Source organism: Schistocerca gregaria, chromosome 1, assembly GCF_023897955.1.
Source record: "Schistocerca gregaria isolate iqSchGreg1 chromosome 1, iqSchGreg1.2, whole genome shotgun sequence".
NCBI classification, from domain to species: Eukaryota; Metazoa; Arthropoda; class Insecta; order Orthoptera; family Acrididae; genus Schistocerca; species Schistocerca gregaria.
In genome coordinates, this window is record NC_064920.1 from 382,807,220 (window position 1) to 382,832,084 (window position 24,865).

At 37.2% G+C, this 24,865-nt stretch overlaps 2 protein-coding genes across 4 annotated transcripts in view; one reads left to right on the plus strand and one right to left on the minus strand.

Moving 5' to 3' along the window:
* The window catches only part of LOC126348392 (JNK1/MAPK8-associated membrane protein-like), a 100,790-nt gene extending 77,883 nt beyond the window's left edge, over positions 1-22,907 (minus strand). Inside the window, exons 1-2 of one of the 2 annotated variants that reach the window (XM_050002351.1) lie at positions 22,874-22,907; positions 5,676-5,916 (exon numbers count right to left, since the gene is read on the minus strand). In XM_050002351.1, coding sequence (XP_049858308.1) covers positions 5,676-5,916; positions 22,874-22,892 — 260 coding nt within the window. In that variant the 5' untranslated portion in view covers positions 22,893-22,907. Of the gene's footprint in view, positions 1-5,675; positions 5,917-21,339; positions 21,509-22,873 lie in introns of those variants that run through there. The other variant, XM_050002350.1, reaches the window with a different exon arrangement.
* Positions 21,658-24,865, plus strand: part of LOC126348329 (serine/threonine-protein phosphatase 2A 56 kDa regulatory subunit epsilon isoform) — a 267,854-nt gene continuing 264,646 nt past the window's right edge. Inside the window, exon 1 of one of the 2 annotated variants that reach the window (XM_050002346.1) lies at positions 21,658-22,806. In XM_050002346.1, the coding sequence (XP_049858303.1) occupies positions 22,668-22,806 (139 nt within the window). In that variant the 5' untranslated portion in view covers positions 21,658-22,667. The remainder of the gene's footprint in view (positions 22,807-24,865) is intronic. The other variant, XM_050002345.1, reaches the window with a different exon arrangement.

The window sequence follows — 24,865 nt, forward strand, 5'->3', positions numbered from 1 at the left end:
TTTATTGATATGTAGATTTTGGTCACTGTGTGGCCATCTTCAATTGCAGTAAAAGTAGGTTAAAATATTAACAACACTTGTATAAGTGCATTGTCACAACTGGACTATTCATGTCAAAGAATGAGTTAAGAATAGTCCAGTTGGGCCTATGTGCAAATACAAGTGTTTTTAACATTTTAATTTACATTTACTGCACTGAAGATGGCGATGCAGTGACCAAAATATAGGTATGGAAAAAACATTTGTGACTGGTTGCAATACCATTTACTAATTGAATGAATACAGTCACTGGGTACAACTGCTTTCCTATGGAATCAAACCCGATTTAAAGCAAGTTTGACATGCAAAGTTATCTTGTGCATGTCTTTTTATTTCTGCATAACTACTGTAACCTACAGCCATCTGAACCTGCTTACTTTATTCAATCCCCTATAATTTTTACTCCACACACTTCTCACCACTGTGAAATTAACAATCCTTGATGTCACGTGATGTATGATATCAACATATTCCTTCTTTCAGTTGAATTGCGCCATAAGTTTCTTTTCTTCCCAGTTCATTTCAGTACTACTTCATCAGCTACTCAGTCTTCTGAACCAACCTGCAGCATTCTTCTGTAACACCTCATTTCAAATGTTTCTGTTCTCTTCTTGTGAGCACTGCTCATCATCCACGATTCACTTCTGCGCAATACTACACTCCAGACAAATATCTTCAGGAAAGACTTTCCCAAGACACAATCATTCTGTCGGAAATACGGAAGCATCTGATCCCGCCCGTCTGCTTTGACCCATGACGTCACAAATATGGCGGAAATGACCATAAACCACAATTCCAATATGGAGCATATAAAGTAGTTACATACACATTATGAAGATGAAAATACATCAAAAAACAAACATACACACTTTCCACAAAATACCTAATGACACTAATGGGGCAAGCACGGGAAATGGGGTGTTTCTGGGTGGGGGGGGGGGGGGGGGGCAAACTAAATATAAACAAATTTAGACACGCACCCCCATACAAAACGACGAAAAAAACTGACATCACAAAACTCCCCAAATACCACTAAACACAATATCATCTGGAATCGGACATTTCCCTTGACCTATATAGCTCAACAAGCAGCTCCCAATCCTATAAATTAGGAGCAAACACTTCACTTGGCCTATATGTCTCAAAAACTACTCCCGATATCAATACCAACATACACAGCCACACATTGGGATCGAACACTTCCCTAGACCTGCACACTGTTAATTTTATCCGTCATATCCATTCCTGAACAAAAACAACAACCAATTAATTTTACTAATATTACCACACGATGTACAGCGAACAACACAAAATCGTTAACTCACTGAAATGAATTCCACTACAAACACAGCCGACACTAACAATTCTGGATAATGAGCAAAAGCAAACTGAGCCCATTACACCACACAAATGAAAACCCTGAACATACTACCAGAGAGCACAACAAACCACAACACGACGACATCTACAAACACGCCACACTCCCGAACCAACCTCCGCGCCGTCATGACGCCACACATGATAACACCCTTACGTCACGGGTCAAAGCCAACGCATGGGATCGGACATTTCTGTCAACCCATTCTGTCCACTGAATCTTCAAATTCTTTTGGTCCCTCTGGCAGAATCACAATAATAAAACAATGGAAAGTCCAAGGTGGAATACAACAATACTTGTCATACAGAGATAATTGTATGTGATAGTGTGAATATGAGATAATTGTATATGATAGTATGAATCTCATGAACCATGGACCTTGCCGTTGGTGGGAAGGCTTGCGTGCCTCAGTGATACAGATAGCCGTACCGTAGGTGCAACCACAACGGAGGGGTATCTGTTGAGAGGCCAGACAAACATGTGGTTCCTGAAGAGGGGCAGCAGCCTTTTCAGTAGTTGCAAGGGCAACAGTCTGGATGATTGACTGATCTGGCCTTGTAACAATAACCAAAACAGCTTTGCTGTGCCGGTACTGCGCACGGCTGAAAGCAAGGGGAAACTACGGCCGTAATTTTTCCCGAGGGCATGCAGCTCTACTGTATGATTAAATGATGATGGCGTCTTCTTGGGTAAAATATTCCGGACGTAAAATAGGCCCCCATTTGGATCTCCGGGCGGGGACTACTCAGGAGGATGTCGTTATCAGGAGAAAGAAAACTGGCATTCTATGGATCGGAGCGTGGAATGTCAGATCCCTTAATCGGGCAGGTAGGTTAGAAAATTTAAAAAGGGAAATGGATAGGTTAAAGCTAGATATAGTGGGAATTAGTGAAGTCCGGTGGCAGGAGAAACAAGACTTCTGGTCAGGTGACTACAGGGTTATAAACACAAAATCAAATAGGGGTAATGCAGGAGTCGGTTTAATAATGAATAGGAAAATAGGAATGCGGGTAAGCTACTACAAACAGCATTATGAACGCATTATTGTGGCCAAGATAGATACGAAGCCCACGCCTACTACAGTAGTACTAGTTTACATGCCAACTAGCTCTGCAGATGATGAAGAAATTGAAGAAATGTATGATGAAATAAAAGAAATTATTCAGATAGTGAAGGGAGACGAAAATTTAATAGTCATGGGTGACGGGAATTCGAATGTAGCAAAAAGGGAGAGAAGAAAACATAGTAGGTGAATATGGATTGGGGCTAAGAAATGGAAGAGGATGTCGCCTGGTAGAATTTTGCACAGAGCACAACTTAATCATAGGTAACACTTGGTTCAAGAATCATAAAAGAAGGCTGTATACATGGAAGAAGCCTGGAGATACTGACAGGTTTCAGATAGATTATATAATGGTAAGACAGAGATTTAGGAACCAGGTTTTAAATTGTAAGACATTTCCAGGGGCAGATGTGGACTCTGACCACAATCTATTGGTTATGACCTGTAGATTAAAACTGAAGAAACTGCAAAAATGTGGGAGATTAAGGAGATGGGACCTGGATAAACTGAAAGAACCAGAGGTTGTACAGAGTTTTAGGGAGAGCATAAGGGAACAATTGACAGGAATGGGTGAAAGAAATACAGTAGAAGAAGGATGGGTAGCTTTGAGGGATGAAGTAGTGAAGGCACCAGAGGATCAAATAGGTAAAAAGATCAGGGCTAGTAGAAATCTTTGGGTAACAGAAGAAATATTGAATTTAATTGATGAAAGGAGAAAATATAAAAATGCAGTAAATAAAGCAGGCAAAAAGGAATACAAACGTCTCAAAAATGAGATTGACAGGAAGTGCAAAATGGCTAAGAAGGGATGGCTAGATGACAAATGTAAGGATGTAGAGGCTTATCTCACTAGGGGTAAGATAGATACTGCCTACAGGAAAATTAAAGAGACCTTTGGAGAAAAGAGAACCACTTGTAGGAATATCAAGAGCTCAGATGGAAACCCAGTTCTAAGCACAGAAGGGAAAGCAGAAAGGTGGAAGGAGTATATAGAGGGTCTATACAAGGACGATGCACTTGAGGACAATAGTATGGAAATGGAAGAGGGATGTAGATGAAGATGAAATCGAAGATATGATATTGCGTGAAGAGTTTGACAGAGCACTGAAAGACCTGAGTCGAAACAAGGCCCCCGGAGTAGAAAATATTCCATTGGAACTACTGACGGCCTTGGGAGAGCCAGTCCTGACAAAACTCTACCATCTGGTGAGCAAGATGTATGAGACAGGCGAAATACCCTCAGACTTCAAGAAGAATATAATAATTCCAATCCCAAAGAAAGCAGGTGTTGACAGATGTGAAAATTACCGAACAGTCAGTTTAATAAGCCACAGCTGCAAAATACTAACACGAATTCTTTACAGACGAATGGAAACACTAATAGAAGCTGACCACGGGGAAGATCAGCTTGGATTCCGTAGAAACACTGGAACACATGAGGCAATACTGACCCTACGACTTATCTTAGAAGAAAGATTAAGGAAAGGCAAACCTGCGTTTCTAGCATTTGTAGACTTAGATAAAGCTTTTGACAATGTTGACTGGAATACTCTTTTTCAAATTCTAAAGGTGGCAGGGGTAAAATACAGGGAGCGAAAGGCTATTTACAATTTGTACAGAAACCAGATGGCAGTTATAAGAGTCAAGGGACATGAAAGGGAAGCTTGGTCGGGAAGGGAGTAAGACAGGGTTGTAGCCCCTCCCCGATGTTATTAAATCTGTATATTGAGCAAGCAGTAAAGGAAACAAAAGAAAAATTCGGAGTAGGTATTAAAATCCACGAAGAAGAAATGCAAACGTTGAGGTTTGCCGATGACATTGTAATTCTGTCAGAGACAGCAAAGGACTTGGAAGATCAGTTGAACGGAATGGACAGTGTCTTGAAAGGAGGATATAAGATGAACATCAACAAAAGCAAAACGAGGATAATGGAATGTAGTCGAATTAAGTCGGGTGATGCTGAGGGAATTAGATTAGGAAATGAGACACTTAAAGTAGTAAAGGAGTTTTGCTATTTGGGGTGCAAAATAACTGATGATGGTCAAAGTAGAGAGGATGTAAAATGTAGACTGGCAAAGACAAGGAAAGCGTTTCTGAAGAAGAGAAATTTGTTAACATCGAGTATAGATTTAAGTGTCAGGAAGTCGTTTCTGAAAGTATTTGTTTGGAGTGTAGCCATTTATGGAAGTGAAACATGGACGATAAATTGTTTGGACAAGAAGAGAATAGAAGCTTTCGAAATGTGGTGCTACAGAAGAATGTTGAAGATCAGATGGGTAGATCACATAACTAATGAGGAAGTATTGAATAGGATAGGGGAGAAGAGATGTTTGTGGCACAACTTGACCAGAAGAAGGGATCGGTTGGTAGGACATGTTCTGAGGCATCAAGGGATCACCAATTTGGTATTGGAGGGCAGTGTGGAGAGTAAAAATCGTAGAGGGAGACCAAGAGATGAATACACTAAGCAGATTCAGAAGGATGGAGGTTGCAGAAGGTACTGGGAGATGAAGAAGCCTGCACATAATAGAGTAGCATGGAGAGCTGCATCAAACCAGTCTCAGGACTGAAGACCGCAACAACAACAGTATGAATCTGTCCTTTTCACAACAGAATTACAATAATAGTGTTAAAGTAAGCATGAAAGACATTTTATCATGGATTAGTCAGAGAATATACCATAATATTACCAGACTGTGGAAAAACCAGAAATGCGGATAAGAATAATGTTAATTATAAACATACAGAACACTTTTACTGAATTCAATAAATATTAATAACTGACACGGAAAGAGGAAGGGGTCCACCAAGGGCTATTCTTGGGAATCATTTCAGGATTAGCCTAGAATTCTTGAGGAAAACAAGAAAATCCCTTATTACCCATATGTATCATGGTAAAAATGTGCTACAATGTTTTTCATTAATTATACAAAAAATCTTCCAACATATTGCCTTGAGGCCCCTGATTAGTAAGTACACACAAAGGAGACTTATTATTGTACTGTGTTCTTCCACCACTGCTTGTAAGATTAATTTCACGTTTACAAATGGAAAACACATATTTATCACAAAATTTGATTGAGAAGAAAAAAGAAGTTTTGTAAAAATTTCATAGTTCTTGTTTTTATACAAATAAAAGGTATTTATTTACTAATTTAGTTAACAGAAATATGCCAAAAACAAATGATGCCGTACCTCCTTTTCATTGACACTGTATCTATACAAAACCAGTGCAGAACTAGTGCAATTAAAGCCATAAAGCCAAGATACAACCAGTCATAGAAAACTGGGCTCTCATTGCATTGAGAACATGCAGAAAAAGGGGATGAATTATTTCTTCTGTAGCCCCGTGGGCATGCACTGCAGTTGCTCCAAGTCCCATCTGGCAACTCTTCACGACCACAGTAAACTCCAGGACATGGTTTTAGATCATGAGCTAAGGAGAAAAAGAAGTGTATTTTACAATGCAAAGTAAATTTTGTTTTTTTCTAAAAACAGGCATACCCATGCACCAACTACTGTATGTTCTACAGAAGTAACTAATCAGTACATAACGACACACAGGAAAAGTCTTCTAAATTTATGTCATATAGATCACTTCCACTATGCATAGCTCTATGTCACAGTATGGTGCACTCTATTCTTCATTAGAGCTTACAACCTACAACTGCACCTTAGTCAGACATCTAATATATGCACAAATACTGACTGATTACCAATTTGTATCAATATAAATCACTGCAATATACAAGATGATGGTCAAATGTATACAATAATCAATCCACCACACTGCAAGTCAACATGAAAATTAACTGGAAAGAAGCAATTCAGGAGACCATAGGCACACAAAAACCTCAGTAACTTTGAAATGGAAATCTCCATCTTCACCAGAGCTATTTTATATTGTCTCAGCATTTAGTACAATTGCCTGGCTCAGAAAAGTTTTTAAACAATCATTCATAACTCTTTCCTTAGTTTGCTACAATAAACATCTTGCCTTCCTGTTGACAACAGGGTCATTAAAGAAATATTACAGGCTAGGACTGGATGATGGCGGGAAAAGCAATCACCCACATACTTCCCAAAAAGCGCTGTGATATACATAATCACAACAGAAGGACAAAATATAGCTACCTCTGGCAAAGCACAAAATTAAAAATAACAGATCAAACCCCATACATCAATTGTTTGATTTGGTGTAACAGCTTGTCAAATTCTCTAAGAATATGTAATCCAAACAATTTTAAACCAAAATTAATATCTGTTTACATTCATTCAATGTATGTTAAGATACTGCCAGTGGTATGAACAGTATGATATCAGCTGTAAAGTAATGAACAAATAAACAACAGGTATAAGATGCAACAACTGTTGAATGTAACTTATTTTGTAGATGTAATTATTGTAAGCCTATTATTTTTGACATTTGCAAAATACATCATTTCAACAGTTCCAGATAAAAAAAATGTAACCCAAAATAAATAAATAAAAGAATTGTAAAGGGAACTGCATTAGTTAAAGTTGAGAAAAAATGGAAAACTTAATTCTGGGTAGCAGTATCTGGTTTTAACAATATTCCTCCAGACTCTAATGTCTTAACAATTGTTGCTTTGTAAGTCATCACACAATTTGATACCATGGTGCTAGAGAATTTCTGGAATAGTAATTTTGTTATAGAGGTTGCACACAATATTTTAATAATGTTTTGCTAGTTAGTCAGTTTCACATACCAAGGATCATTTAATTTGCATAATAAATAGCTGATATGGAATGAGTCATTTTATATTCACATCCCAAATTAATTTTCAAATTACCTACATTCTGATAATTTACAATTTTGTTAATAATTACTATGTACTACCTTCTACATATTACAGTACAAGACATTTTTGTACCAAAGAGCATACTAAAAACTCATAGTATTTTTCATTCATGTGTATGTTTCCTAAATATAAGTTAGAGAGATTTAGAAAAAGGAAAATAATACTCATGGCTACTCAATTTAGACTTTCCATAATTTTCATCCCTTTCTTCTGGAACAATTTAGGAAGTTCCAGCAAAATATAGTAGTGCATGAGTTTTTTGTTAGCTCTTTTTATGGACTTTGTCCGAAAGCTCAGCAACATTTTCAGTCTTGTTTATGTGCCTGCCAACTGCTCAGCTATATGGAGAGTGATTATCTTTACTTTTCTTGTACTTCTGTTCAACCCAGGACTTTTCCAGTATCATAATCAAACATAGTATTTTCTCTTTTATAATCAATTACCTAGAAGCTAATAAGTATGCTATTAACAGTATTTTGACATTAACTCCATAAACTTTTTTTTTGTAAAAGTCTACTTGTGTCCTTTGCAAACTAGAATATTATCTATCTAATGCAACTGCTTTAGATCGGTGGTATAGTGTGAGAATACAGTAAAAAAGGTCTAGACTATGTCTCTGACATACCATATTGACCATCATTTAGGGTGAAATATATTTGCTCGTTATGTTGCTTCCTAATTATACATTTCTAACAAATTCTTGCTTTGTACAGAAAGGCTTTTTCCTGGCATGAATTTTAGTCAATTTTGTCTTCATATCTCAGAATAACACAAATTTGATATTTCTTGTAATAGTCATAAAATATTCACTATAAGCCACAGCTTTTATAGTAACTCTGAAATACTATTATTTTTATTTGTGGAAGTTTGCAATTTGTTTCCCACAGCAGGCCAAACTGAGAATTTAATTTCACATTTTCACGCCATCTCTGTCTATATTCTTTTTGCACTATATCTCACAAAAAATTATTGAAAAATTACCATCCTAATTTTGGCGTTGAATAGAAAGTCTTTATTGAGATTGTCTTTTGCCTAGTGCTATGGAAGTGAAGATTATATTTACTGATCATATAATGATCATAAACCTCACCCATCTGACCTCTTCTCTGAAATACCATCCACTACTCGTAAACCAGAAGACCTATGAAGGGGGAGTGATAGAGATCCTTAAAAAAAACTTTATGCCTTCCAGTCACCAATAATAGACTGCCTACGAGTCACATACCAGAGTGGCACAGGTAACAGCCAGCTGATACACTACTTCTACCAATAAACTACTAGAGTTGCCTTCCAGACAGCCACCAGGGTAGCACAGGTAGCAGCGTACCATATAGCCACCTCCTCTGTACCAATCTCTTCAAATTGTCAAATGACATCTCAGATATGTGATACTGGTAGCAATCAGATAACCAAAAAGTCTGTACATAAAGGAAGGCACCCACCAGTAAACAAGTAAGGTGAGAGATTGGTGAAATTTCCTAGTTGCCACGAAGGAAGTCTAATACCTATATAACTAAAATCACCAAGGATTCAAATACTGGCCATGAAAGCCTGCATTTTATGGTCCTGTAATGAGACAGCCACAATAAGTACCCAGTAAAGACCTAATTAACTGAAGAAATAGACTGGTGAGCACATATCTGTATCTGAGACATAAAGGGATGTAAGTCCAATTTTGACATATGGAATAACTGTCCCACAAACAAACTTCTTCATTTGTGCAAGAATAATTGTAGTCCTGCTCCAGCTCATGGCTAATTTAGGTATGCTTAAAAGACCATATGTCTCTTTGGCTCTGCCTAAACCAGTAATGGGCTGTACAGAACTGCCATCCTCCTCCTACAAGGAATGCAGTGTGTGAGTATTACAAATGTTGTCATAAGATGAAACTACGGAAACTGGACTTATGCCCTTTTACCTCTCAGGTAAGAAATTTGCCATATGAATCATTGTTTAAAACAAAACAACAACAACAGCTGAAAATATAGTGGAAGGAGAGGACTGCAGGAGGATATAAAGCAGACTGTTGGTGGTACAACTGTGTAGTTATGCTGAAATGTAATGGATAACCAGTCAAAACTGTGAGCCACACTTATACACAAACCTAGATTCCTGTCTTTTGCGAGCACTGGTGTTGATAGTATACTATGGTGAGGATCTGGATTTGAGTCCTGGTCTGTGACATCGTTTCATCTTATTGCAATTTTAGTCATTATGAATTCTTCCTATTTCACAAACAAGTAGTCTGTGGAAGAGGTGAATGCTGATTTTTTTTTTTATGCACATAAATTTTGTGTTTTAGTCATGCTTAAGAATACATTACTATTCTCCAGTGCCTTCAACGCTTAAAACAAATTTTCATGAAATAAACAGTCTTTTAGCAGTCGCACACACTTCGGCAGTAATAAACTGTAGGCCACACAAGAATATTTTAAGGAGACGGACTGCAATTCTTTCTTCCAAAGTCCTGCAAATATATGGAAGTGTTTTGCATCCTTTGTCAATATTTGAGTCTACATTATAATTTCGATTGATTTATCCAATACACTAAGAATAGTAAAAATGCATTTTTGCTCTTTAGGGGCGATATTGGGTTGCTTTTCCTCTTGCTATATACAAATGCCCCCCCCCCCCCCCCCCCCCATGAACCATGGACCTTGCCGTTGGTGCGGAGGCTTGCGTGCCTCAGCGATATAGATGGCCGTACCGTAGGTGCAAGCACAACGGAGGGGTATCTGTTGAGAGGCCAGACAAACATGTGGTTCCTGAAGAGGGGCAGCAGCCTTTTCAGTAGTTGCAAGGGCAACAGTCTGGATGATTGACTGATCTGGCCTTGTAACAATAACCAAAACAGCTTTGCTGTGCCGGTACTGCGCACGGCTGAAAGCAAGGGGAAACTACGGCCGTAATTTTTCCCGAGGGCATGCAGCTTTACTGTATGATTAAATGATGATGGCGTCTTCTTGGATAAAATATTCCGGAGGTAAAATAGTCCCCCATTCGGATCTCCGGGCGGGGACTACTCAGGAGGATGTCGTTATCAGGAGAAAGAAAACTGGCATTCTGCGGATCAGAGCGTGGAATCTCAGATCCCTTAATCGGGCAGGTAGGTCAGAAAATTTAAAAAGGGAAATGGATAGGTTAAAGCTAGATATAGTGGGAATTAGTGAAGTCCGGTGGCAGGAGGAACAAGACTTCTGGTCAGGTGACTACAGGGTTATAAACACAAAATCAAATAGGGGTAATGCAGGAGTAGGTTTAATAATGAATATTAAATAGGAATGCGGGTAAGCTACTACAAACAGCATAGTGAACGCATAATTGTGGCCAAGATAGATACGAAGCCCACACCTACTACAGTAGTACAAGTTTATATGCCAACTAGCTCTGCAGATGACGAAGAAATAGAAGAAATGTATGATGAAATAAAAGAAATTATTCAGATAGTGAAGGGAGACGAAAATTTAATAGTCATGGGTGACTGGAATTCGAGTGTAGGAAAAGGGAGAGAAGGAAACATAGTTGGTGAATATGGATTGGGGCTAAGAAATGAAAGAGGAAGCCGCCTAGTAGAATTTTGCACAGAGCATAACTTAATCATAGCTAACACTTGGTTTAAGAATCATGAAAGAAGGTTGTATAAGTGGAAGAACCCTGGAGATACTAAAAGGTATCAGATAGATTATATAAAGGTAAGACAGAGATTTAGGAACCAGGTTTTAAATTGTAGGACATTTCCAGGGGCAGATGTGGACTCTGACCACAATCTATTGGTTATGACCTGTAGATTAAAACTGAAGAAACTGCAAAAATGTGGGAAATTAAGGAGATGGGACCTGGATAAACTGAAAGAACCAGAGGTTGTACAGAGTTTCAAGGAGAGCATAAGGGAACAATTGACAGGAATAGGGGAAAGAAATACAGTAGAAGAAGAATGGGTAGCTCTGAGGGATGAAGTAGTGAAGGCAGCAGAGGACAAAGTAGGTAAAAAACGAGGGCTGCTAGAAATCCTTGGGTAACAAAAGAAATATTGAATTTAATTGATGAAAGGAGAAAATATAAAAATGCAGTAAATGAAGCAGGCAAAAAGGAATACAAACGTCTCAAAAATGAGATCGACACGAAGTGCAAAATGGCTAAACAGTGATGGCTAGAGGACAAATGTAAGGATGTAGAAGCTTATCTCACTAGGGGTGAGATAGATACTGCCTACAGGAAAATTAAAGAGACCTTTGGAGAGAAGAGCTCAGATGGCAACCCAGTTCTAAGCAAAGAGGGGAAGGCAGAAAGGTGGAAGGAGTATATAGAATGTTTATACAAGGGTGATGTACTTGAGGACAATATTATGGAAATGGAAGAGGATGTGGATGAAGAAGAAATTGGAGATACGATACTGCGTGAAGAGTTTGACAGAGCACTGAAAGACCTGAGTCGAAACAAGGCCCCCGGAGTAGACAACATTCCATTAGAACTACTGACAGCCTTGGGAGAGCCACACCTAACAAAACTCTACCATCTAGTGAGCAAGATGTATGAGACAGGCGAAATACCCTCAGACTTCAAGAAGAATATAATAATTCCAATCCCAAAGAAAGCAGGTGCTGACAGATGTGAAAATTACCGAACTATCAGTTTAATAAGTCACAGCTGCAAAATTTTAACGCGAATTCTTTACAGATGAATGGAAAAACTGGTAGATGCGGACCTCAGGGAGGATCAGTTTGGATTCCGCCGAAATGTTGGAACATGTGAGACAATACTGACCTTACGACTTATCTTAGAAGAAAGATTAAGAAAAGGCAAACCTACGTTTCTAGCATTTGTAGACTCAGAGAAAGCTTTTGACAATGTTGACTGGAATACTCTTTTTCAAATTCTAAAGGTGGCAGGGTAAAATACAGGGAGCGAAAGGCTATTTACAATTTGTACAGAAACCAGATGGCAGTTATAAGAGTCGATGGGCATGAAAGTGAAGCAGTGGTTGGGAAAGGAGTGAGACAGGGTTGTAGCCTCTCCCCGATGTTATTCAATCTGTATATTGAGCAAGCAGTAAAGGAAACAAAAGAAAAATTTGGAGTAGGTATTAAAATTCATGGAGATGAAGTAAAAACTTTGAGGTTCGCCGATGACATTGTAATTCTGTCAGAGACGGCAAAGGACTTGGAAGAGCAGTTGAACGGAATGGATAGTGTCTTGAAAGGAGGATATAAGATGAACATCAACAAAAGCAAAACGAGGATAATGGAATGTAGTCAAATTAAATTGGGTGATGCTGAGGGAATTAGATTAGGAAATGAGACACTTAAAGTAGTAAAGGAGTTTTGCTATTTAGGAAGTAAAATAACTGATGATGGTCAAAGTAGAGAGGATATAAAATGTAGACTGGCAATGGCAAGGAAAGCGTTTCTGAAGAAGAGAAATTTGTTAACATCGAATATAGATTTATGTATCAGGAAGTTGTTTCTGAAAGTATTTGTTTGGAGTGTAGCCATGTATGGAAGTGAAACATGGACGATAACTAGTTTGGACAAGAAGAGAATAGAAGCTTTCGAAATGTGGTGCTACAGAAGAATACTGAAGATAAGGTGGATAGATCACGTAACTAATGAGGAGGTACTGAATAGGATTGGGGAGAATAGAAGTTTGTGGCACAACTTGACTAGAAGAAGGGATCGGTTTGTAGGACATGTTTTGAGGCATCAAGGGATCACAAATTTAGCATTGGAGAGCAGCGTGGAGGGTAAAAATCGTAGAGGGAGACCGAGAGATGAGTACACTAAGCAGATTCAGAAGGATGTAGGTTGCAGTAGGTACTGGGAGATGAAGCAGCTTGCACAGGATAGAGGAGCATGGAGAGCTGCATCAAACCAGTCTCAGGACTGAAGACAACAATAACAACATATACAAATATCAATATATTGCTATATTTTCACAGAGAAAGTGTGCTATAATTGTAAAAGCAAATAGTTTCATGCCATAGCAGGAAATTGCGAATATGAGCCATGGAAATCTAAATAATTAAACTAAACAACCATGTGTGTACTTACACCTATGAGTGCCAAAATTGTTTCGAACTGTGGTTCAATAATCCTGTGAGCAAAGACTACTAATTTCTTATTTTTAGTAGAGTGCAAAAGAGCACATTTTTATAAATTACATCCATGAAACAAATTTGTGAAATTTTTAAATATTATCATCAAGATTTTCCTGTCAACAAAAAATAATCATGTCATCACAAAAAAAGTCCAACATTACAATTTTTTACCTGTTCATACATTAATATATATCATGAACAACAGTAATTTTTTTTCCATGTCTCCTTTAAGGCAAATCAAAACATACCTCCATGTGTGTTAATTACCTTGCTCTCAAGAAACGAATATGTCAATCATGTACAGCAGCAGCAGCCATTTATCATCACCCATTGCTGGACAAAGGTCCCTTCCAGACTTCTCCATTATGGGGTATGTGCCAGACTTGAATCCTGCCATCAGCTCTTACAAACTGAAATCAGTACTATCTGACCAAGCCATACTTTTCCAGTAGTCTAGGGTCTGACCGATATGGTCATGAGCCCAGGAGAGGCACTACTGGCAATGTTGTGCTGTTAGCAAAGGCACTTGCATCGGTCCTCTGCTGCCTTAGCCCATTATTGCCAAATTTCTCTATACTGCCCTAATGGATATGTTTGCCGTACATTCCACGTTGATTTCTGCAATTATTTCACGCTATGTTGCTTGTCTGGTAGCACCAACAGCTCTACACAAAGGCTGCTGCTCTCAGTTGTTAAGTGGAGGCCTTCAGCCACTGCATTGTCTGTGGTGAGAAATAATGGCTGAAAGTTGGTATTCTTGACCCGCTCTTGCTTTAGAATGGAACTCCCCATGCGTCTAGCTGCAACTACCATTCCGTATTCAAGGTTTGTTAATTCCTGTTGTGCAGCCACTGTAACATTGGAAACCTTTACACACGAATCACATGAGCACAAATGACAGCTCCTCCAATGAACTGCCCTTTTATACCTTGTGTACACAATACTGCTGCCATATATATAAAAATTAAAAAAATCTCGTGACTCTTTTCGCCTCAGTGTATTCTGCCAATGAACCACAGTTTGCCACTTGTTTTGCATACGATGATGAATATGTGATTGTTCCATTTCATATCTGTGGTACACCCACATAGTTGTAGGAGATGGCTGACTCCCAACTGTGACTGACTGATATTATAGGCATTGGATACTATGTTTCTTTGATTTTGTGATGAGTATAATTCTACATTTTACATCCATGCTTTACTTCTGCAAGTTGTTATTCATAGTATACCACGGCTATGGACTTTGCTTTCTTTTTTTTCTTTTAAGCCATTATTTGTAATTAATGAATTCATTTTCACAAATTATTTCAAACCTACTTTATGCACACATGTATTTCTTTACTTGTCCATCCACTTCTTGTCATCTGTCCTAAGTACACAAATTTGTTAACTATTTCTACAACTTCATCTTAAATTTTCCTATTGGCATACTAGTTGTATATTATCTTCCTCTAACTGATTAATTTTCAAGTCTGTTGTCATATTTCCTCTGTTCAGTTCCTCTGTCTCATGCTGAAGCACTTCTGGATCCAAAGCAAACAAAACATCAAGGGTGGCTCAGAAAACGTAATTTATGCATATACCTTCTAAAACTATATTCTAAGATTTCCACTACTGATAAATGCCAGTGGTATGAGGAGATAGATTTAGGATGGTTCTGCTGCACTTTGTCCAAGTGAATACACAAAGTTGCCTTATCAAGGTCTCTAAGGAGAGTTATGATTAGCTGTGGAGTTTTATTCATCTGAAAATTTTGTACTCAATGTGAAGTGTAACCTGAAAGGTGCAGTGACTTCATCTCTCACCAGTATTGGTCTCACACCTATACAGCGATACTAGAACTGATTATTTATCGCAAACAAATATTTAGAACAATTTTACAATTAAGTACTATTATGCTGTAACCTTCAGTTTCAGTCACATAAGTTCATTTTTAGGCAATTATATTTTTGTCTTTGACAACCTGAACGTCAAATATAAACGTTTTAGGGTTCTGAGAAACAACTTACAGAAGCACTTTTCTGGAATAGTCGCCAGAAGATGTGTCCATTTTCCATTGGATAAAATTACTGGTATTTACACTGGCATATTTAAGATTCTAAGCTTTTCATCAAACTCAGTCTACTAAAATTACAATCAATGACTTTTTATTATTTTATAAGATTAACATAAGTGTTGGAATAGCATGGAATATCTCTGTGAGTTTTAAATATTTAACAGGTACATATTTTTAATGTGAGATATAAACCAGAAACACATCAACAGCTCTATGTTGAACGTAAATAGTAGTGGTTCTCTTTCTTGACACTTGAAGTTACAGCACACTAAGCAGTTTGTTGAACTTCAGACTTACTCAATGGGTTAAATATCCTACCTTCATAGCAATGTTGAAAAAATACATAACGCTGTGCACCACTGTTCTCTTTTATGTTTTGAGCTACTCCTGCCAGTCCACTTGGCAAGCAGAATGGCACAGCTGCAGCACTTAGTCGTCACTTGACAGTCTTCCAAAGAAACTCAGTTCTTACCTTGGCAATTTTAAGTCAACTGCGTCTTGCAGTAAATATCAGCTCAATTTTAATTTACCCTATCCTTAATGCATAAATTTACATTTGTTGCCAAGATCATATTGCTGTCACTATAATGTCTGGCATCCTCACATGTCCTCATAATAAACCAAGTTGGAAGTTTTCGTACCTACCTTCGGGGCTGGACGGAGTCTCTCCTTTTGCACATCCAATCCGGACAACACCTGATAAGAACTGGCAAATCTGGAATAAAGTCTACCTTCTTTGCAGTCTAGTGTTAAACTGACTCCACTGCAATTTATCATATTTCTGACTACAATACAATTTTTTCTAGTGTCCTATTAAGTTTTCATCAAAAGATCCCAACTCACTGGCACAAAACATCTTACTGGATTCAAAAGTTCAATTATTACCAGATTTATTTAAATGCTTGTTCTGGTACAAGGTCAGCCATATCTGGAGGTACTGACAACTAGTCCTAAAACACAAATATCACACAGAAGAAAGATATTTAAATTCATATAACCCCCCTTTCACATTTTTACACAATTTGTATGCCACAATTTGTGAAGAATCTTAACTCATTGCTACCGTTCAACAGATCCCCCTCGCCTTCCTTTCTGAAATATTGTTTTAAAATTAAAAAGACGGGAAATTTTATGGATGTAGTGCCAAGTGTTCCAATTAATATTTAAAGTTTAAATGGTCAGAGATTCTTTAAGATGACAGAACACACCAACTATATAACTCTTCTTACAATCAAATGAGTTTGGCATTTCCTCCTTTTTCTGAAGTTTTCATAAACTACATCACAAAAGAAGTTAGTAAAATGAGGCATCACAATAAGGAATAATAGGTAAGTGGTTAGTACATAAGGCCTTTTGACAGATCAAATTTGTTTTCAGTAATACATTACTGTATAAATCCCAATGGCAAGGACTGAAACATAAAGGAAGAGAGGAAGGGAAGAAAATCAGGATTTAGTGTCTCGTCAAAATTGAGCTCCTTGGAGATAGAGCAAAAGCTCGGAATATTTCTAGAATGGTGAAGGAGGTCAGCTGTATCCTTTCAAAGGAACTATCCCAGTGTTTGACATGAGCAATTTAGGGAAATCATGGAGAACCTAAATCTGTATGGCCGTAGGCAGATTTGAACTACCGAACTGTTGAATGTAACAAGTCCAGTGTGCTAACCATTGAACTACCTCACTTGGTGACTGAAACATAAACTGATCAATCATAATTTTATCTTGGCTTAACTATAAGGTACATTACAGATATGTGATGAAGATATTTTAAACATCTCAGTTCTTGTGCTGGAGTGTAGTAGAGTAGCATTCCTGTGGCTAAAATGAATGCTCCACCAAGGGAGACAATTAAAAATAATCTCAGGACAGTGTCCTCTGCAGTTAAAAGAACCCTACACACTATTAAGGATGATCAAGGATAGATCTGACCACCTCACACATCAACGCACTACTCTCATATGCACGAAATGACCTAAATCCTGATCAGCACTATGACTTAAATGATGAGGGATCGGAGAACTTTGACTAAAAAGTGGAATGAAAGCTCTATGCTAATTCAGAACTGAAAATCATAGCCTTGTGACTCATGCAATTGGTAAGACAGTGAACAGAAAATTTACTGAAGAGCAAAATTAGCTGGTTTATAGACTCCTGGCATCCTACTTAACCCTTTCACACCAGATTTTTTTTTCTGGAGGAAAGAACATTTTTATTTATGTAGTAATGCTATAGGGTAGTGTAATATTTATACAAACATGTGTATCCATTTTCAAAATATATTTTGTACACTTGGTGTCATTTTATGAACTAAACTAGCTAATTACAAAATATTCTGTATTGTAATAAATAGTAAAATGATCATTCAATAATGACCATGCAAAATAACAACAATATTCGACTATACAGAGGAAACAACCACATACACGTATTCCTGTGGTCATGAGCTTCTGCGCACTGCAACATTCACTTGCTGATATTTTCATAGTGATACTCAATAATTGGCAGCACTGTTGCTTGATAAAAATGTTGAACACTGCACAAATGTGTACCATGAGTTTCCATTGGGAGAAAATACTTCTGTTGCAGCTAAGACACAGCAAAAGTTAATGTACACAATGGTAGCCAGGAGGTCTGAAAATATTAATCGATTTAGGAAAATCATGAGAAATCTAAAGATGAATGGATGGAACAGCTTTGGAACCTACTCCACCTCATTGTAAGTCCAATAACAACCATTCAGCAACCAACCATACTCTGTAGCAGCCCAGGGAAGAGCTAATAATATTTATACACTCTAGATGCTGTCTCCAATGCCCGTATAATATTACTACATTAAAGTTGATAAATTTACTTCACAGAATTTTTCTTCTGCGGTGACAAAAATTTCCTTGACTCATGTGGACAATGATGTTACGATTTACATCTGATATCATCATTTCTGCATGGCATGAAATAGTGCTATTTTACTATGGACGGATTTACAACTCATCATTACTTAGGTTTCTGTGTCAACTGTTCAATATCTAAATAACAGAATTTGTTTTTTAACAATGGAAAATCAAGGACAGAACAATAACAATATTATGGAAAGGGTACTTGCTGCTCACCATACAGTGGAGATGCCAAGTCACAGATAGGCATGACAAAAAGACTGTCAAACAAAGCTTTTAGCGAAACAGGGTTGGGTTGTTTTGGGGCAAGAGACCAGACAGCGAGGTCATCGGTCTCATCGGATTAGGGAAGGACGGGGATGGAAGTCGGCCGTGCCCTTTCAAAGAAACCATCTTGGCATGTGTCCAGAGTGATTTAGGGAAACCACGGAAAACCTAAATCAGGATGGTCGGACGCGGGATTGAACTGTCGCCCTCCCGAGTGCGAGTCCGGTGAGCTAGCCTCTGCGCCACCTCGCTCGGTTTTTGGCGAAACAGGCCTTCAGCAGAATTAGGCAACATATAGTCATGCAAATGCAACTCACATGCACATGATCACAGTCTCGGGCTGCCAAGGTCTGCTTGGCTGAAAGCTTTGTTTAACAGTCTTTTTGTTGTGCCTATCTCCGACTCAGCATAGGCCTATCTGCTATATGCTGAGAAGTAACTATCCTTTTTTATAATATTTTCAGAATTTGTTTATTTTTGACAGGTATTTCAGGTGTTTAATGCATTACTTTTGTATCTACATCTATACTCTGTGAACACCGTGAGGTGCATGGCAGAGGGTATGTACCATAACACCAGTTATTAGGATTTCTTCATGTTCATTCATGTATGGAGCACAGGAAGAATGAGTGATTGAATGCCTCTGTGCATGCAGTAATTATTCTAATCTTATCCTCACAATCCCTATTAAAGAGATATGTCAGGGGTTGTAGTATATTCCTAGAGTAATCATTTAATGCTGGTTCTTGAAAATTTGTTAATAGACTTTCTTGGTATAGTTTGTCTATCTTCAAGAGTCTTCCAGTTCAAATCCTTCAGTATCTCTGTGGCACTGCCCTGAGGATTAAACAATTATGCGACCATCTGTGCCGCCCTTCTCTGTATACGTTCAACATCCCCCATTAGTCCTATCTGGTATGGATCTGACACTTGAGCAATATCCAAAAACTGGTAGTACAAGTGATTTGTAAGCAATCTCTTTTGTAGAGTGATTGCACTTCCCCAGTATTCTGCAATAAACTGAAGTCTGCTACCTGCTTTTCACAAGATTAAGCCTATGTAATCCTTCCATTTTATATCCCTACAAAGTGTTACAAGCAGGTAAGAGGTTTTGATTTGTGTAACTTTTTTGTGACAGTAGGCTTGTAATTCTGCAGTACTATTACTAGTTATTTTGAGCAAAAAACTTCACCATTACTCATTCTGACCCCACAGGTGCAAGTAGCAGGTATTACATTTATTTTGTTTTCCTGTTTTGCTACATTATGTTCTGTGTGTATGGAGGTGCATGTTCTTTTATATGTGTCCTTACTTATGAACTATGTATCTAAATATCTAGATGTATATAGACATACTCCTTTTATAGAAATATGTGCTCTTTGAAGTACGTCCATATCTATAAACTAGAGAAACAAACATGAAAAATACTCAAAAAGAGATTTTAAAACCAGTATTGGAAATTTTAAGATTCAGGAAGAAATCTAACATGTAATTATCTTTTTATGTTGTAATGTGCTTCTGGGAGTATCTGTCTGCTTCCTTTTAATGTATCTTGTTTTAAGGTATAGTTAGGTACGCATAGAATTACTTATTGAGAATCACCATTGTTTCAATCAATGTAGCAATAAAGATTCTACTCTATTCTAATAAATAAAATGTAAGCAGAATAAAACTATCTTGTATAGCCCAAGAGGCATATATGGCACCTGCAATTGCTACTGTATTCTAAGTTTACTAACTAAGTTGTTATCCATATTTCAGATGAACTTCATCAGAAATGTATCTTAGTTGCCGTTATTTGTCCATCAAAATTAAATAAATCACTTACTACATCTCTTTGAAAGCTATGCTTTTAACTACCTCTACAATGCATTATTAACAACATACTTATAATATGTGGGGTGATTATTTTTGAATACTAATTAAAACTGAATACTGTCAATTAAATATGGACATTATTATTATTATCGATTCTGTATAATTTTATGTTTCCAGCAACTACTGTCGTTTCACTGCAAACTGAAAGGAGAATAATACCAGAGCATTTGAAAGTAAAATAATTCTGTTAGGCACTTACAGTGCACAATACAATTTGCAGTATGAAATTGGGACATTTATCTTTAGCTAGACCGATTTCTGTTTTACTAAGTCGGTAATAATATACATTATATTTTCATTTCCGTACATGCACTCCTCCTTTCAAATAACTATGGAAGTGGTTCTATATGAATCACTTTTTAGCTATGTTACACTTGGAAATGATAGCCCACGTTTGAAAATGGCGAGCGCAACTGTATATCAAATTATAATTAATCTTGTGTCAGTAATCATATTATTAGTTCCAGTAATCTGGTAGAATATTACAGCCCCCCCCCCCCCCAAATTTTGTTAAGTTATCTTTCACTTAGTATCTTCATTACGATGCACACTATTCTGGTGTACGTGACAACACAGGGAAATGACTTGCAACTGTCAACTTACAACAACATAATAACGCGTCATACAATATGAAGTGCGAAATGGATCATACGACGGGTGCTTGTCATATATAGGACGATTGACGAGCCATAGTATACATAAGATCAGTTGCAATGCTGACATCTAAAAGAAAAGCAATTCATTTCAGTATGGATATAATTAAACATTGTTCTCATATTTTTTACTAAAATTCCCTTTCTTACTAGTAAAAAAAAAATCAAATAAATCCTAACTAAATATTTTATTTACCTAATTCATCAGAGCATACGATATATCCTACTGACAAGTATAAAACAATGGAAACTCCCAAGATGTTCATTCTTGTGTACAAACTGAATAATATTACAATAAACTCCTTCTCAATTTCAGCAATTATCAGGCCATATTTTCCGTTTTTTCAACATATTTCACAACTAACCGCTCCATGTTTCACATCTCTGTAAAACACCAACGCATGATCATAAACAAAGCAAAGTACACAATGTGGACGACAGTCAGTTTCGTTTAGAAATTGAAAATGCTGAGACTAAACTGTTAAGTTACGAAAATTCGTTTTCTTGCTATTAAAAAAAAAGTCTGCAGCCCGTACACATACGATTTAGGCCCGCGGCTGACGATTATGTAATACTTTTATTTATTATTTTAACTGTAAAATGCAAAAATGCTTCTTGGAAACAGCTATGAAAATAATGAGGAAAAAATTGGTGAATAGATTTATAAGTTTGGGAATTAAGTAAATAACAATAGCGAGCATTTTCAGTCGATAACCACAGACGACTGCCCAACCCTACTTCGGGGCATGGATTGTTTCCTTCTCGTGAATTACGAGATTTCGAGATTACTATTTTCAGAACAAGGTATCTATCTCGGTTTTATTTCAAGCGTCAATGATCTCTCGGTGAAAAAGTGATATTTTATATATTTTCAGTGTAATCGGATTGGTCTGTTTGGTGCTGTTGTCACGAGGAATGTGTGAAATATACTCTACGTTGAAGCAAAATCTTTGTTGAACATGAAAATGAAGGAGGGAGTTGAAATTCAGCAGATGATGGCGGTGGAGAGCTGTTTGTGCACCTTTCAGTGCATGCGACTGAGGATCGTCTAAGCATAAGGATAGCAACAGAATCGTGCATGTGTTCTTTCAGGCACTCAAAACAATATCGAAATTCGTAAAACCTGAAAAATCTTTGTATGCAGTTGGCTACAAGTTGTCGTCGAATTTTGTAGTGTGCATTGTCATTAAACCGGCGGACGATAAAGCTCAACTTCATCTTTTATATGGAATTTGGCATGCGACTTATGAAGCTTTTCTTAATGTACTGTTCATTGAATGTTACACCAGGCGCAAATAAGGGTTGACCTGGAATAATAAAACGACGCATGCGTAGAAAAGTAAAGTGTTGTGCGTAAAGAATCTTATCGGAAAGAACTGTTTGCATCATAGTTAGTTACTTTTCACAGCTGAACTGAAAAACGATCAAATTTAAATCATGGAACAATTCACTCGTCGCGTACTGTAAATATCTGCTCCCCAAGACAAGTTGTGAAAGGTTATAGGAAGTGCACGATAAGACAACATGTCTTCGGGTACGTTTGTGGATAGAATAGATCCGTTTGCGAAGCGTTCCTTAAAGAAGAAGACTAAAAAATCGCAGGGCTCATCGAGATACCGGAATTCGGCAGATTTAGAACTACAGCCCCTCCCTCTTCTAAAAGGTAAGTGCACTACTATTCCACAGTATTTGTAATAGGAAAGAATATTGTAGCTCCCTAATTGACATACCTGATGTGTACGAATACATGATATTCGACTTTTCAGCAAAGTACAGCAACACTGTGTCGTTAATGACAGTTCTGTAGGACTATTGGCGTCTGAGCAGGAACACATCTGTTGTTTTTGGCACAGGCCAGTGTTTTATGGCAACAGTTGCAATGGAGCATGTGCTATATATCAGAGCTATGGCAAAATTAACTCACAAGCTCGTGCCAGATTTGGCTGTAATTACAAGTAGCTTTAAGTTACTGCAGTGGTAATTTAAGACAAGAGGCAACTTCTAATTCTTCCAAAGATAGGAAAATATTTTGGGAACAGTGAACCTATAGTGCAATTTTTTTAATTTTTTTTAAAAATACTTCAATCACAGATATATTAATTCCATGTGAAAACTTCAGACTTCTTGTACACAGTATCAGCAAGTTAAGCCAATACTCACAACTCTTTCATCTTGAGTAAAGCTTCCAGGATAAGCTGCACCATCAAGTTCAATAAATTGTGTGGGGTACAGAAGGGAGAAGATAACAAAAATATTTTTTTCGAACCTAATGTTTCCTGCCATACTAAAAAGAAGAAAATGCACATAAGTTGTAAATGTTACGTAATACATATGATTGAAGACTGAAGTTTTGGGTAAACATAAGAGATTTTAAATACATAGGAAAATACGGAATAGAATATACAATAAAATTGGTAGAAAAGATACCAACTACACAGATGAGAAGCACCAGTTATTTAAAGTAGTACTGTATGGATATTAGTGAAATTGATCCATGTATACACATCCCACATCACTTCTTGTTTTACAAATAGCGTATCTCATAAAAACCTTAATTACATCTTTCAAAATAGTTTAAAACAAATTACCTATAGGTTTTAGAAATTGGTACTTTATTTCTGGTCACACGTTTTAGTGAAACTCCGCATATAAATGTTAGATATCAAAATGGATAACAAACTAAAATATAAATAAACACTGGTGAATAGCTAGTCAAGAACCTTGCTTTGAACCTGCTTTGCACTTGTTTTAAACTGAAGTTGAACTTGCCATTGTATTTTATTTATTTTTATCCCTGCTGCCTTGAATGCTGCTCCACATATAAATGTGTTAGTAATCAAAATGGATAACAAACTAAAATATAATAAACACTGGTGACTAGCTAATCAAGAACCTTACTCTGAACCTGCTTTGCACTTGTTTTAAACTGAAGTTGCCATTGTATTTTATTTATTTTTGTCCCTGTTGCCTTGAATGCTACTGTCTTGAGGTAGTGCAAGTAGACTATCACAATACTTACTGCTCTAAACAAAGCACCTAGAAAATTTGTAAGGTTGACAAAATAACTTTTGCAGAAGCGATTCTAGTGTTGTGCAGAGAGAAGACACACACAAACACACATTTACTTTGAAGTTTGTTGTTGAATTATATTTCCAGCAAGTAATTATTTTTCTTTACAAAATACTTCAATGGTTTATATTTTTGGCTAATAAGTCATAAAGAACTGTATTTTGTATAAATGAAACAATATACTTATAAAAAGTGAACAGCTAATGTTTATTTATGTTTCCACCTACCTGCAAAATTAAATCCCTATAGTTTTCAAATACAAATTATCTACACATGATTGTTGCTGAGTGTAAATTCTATTATGAGTCATGGGGAGGGAGTGTTGGGTCTGGGAGCAACCTACCATGTTTCACTCATTCACTGTAAAAAGAACTAGGCTTGATGGTTAATGAGAGAAACCGTTTAAATAAGTTGATTGGCCTAGGTTACGCTAACAATGGTTTTTTGACAGAGCCAACCTGTATCTGTATAGTTAGCAGATGGTTTGTTCAGTGAATCTGCATACTCATAAACTGAAGCAGTCATAACACATGCAGTTAGAGGTCACACAAATGATTTATGTCAATGAAGATAGACTTCACACACATTGAATCCCAAGGTTGGTAGCAATTGGGAAGAAATCCAGTGTTCTACACCTCAGAAAAGCTACTCCA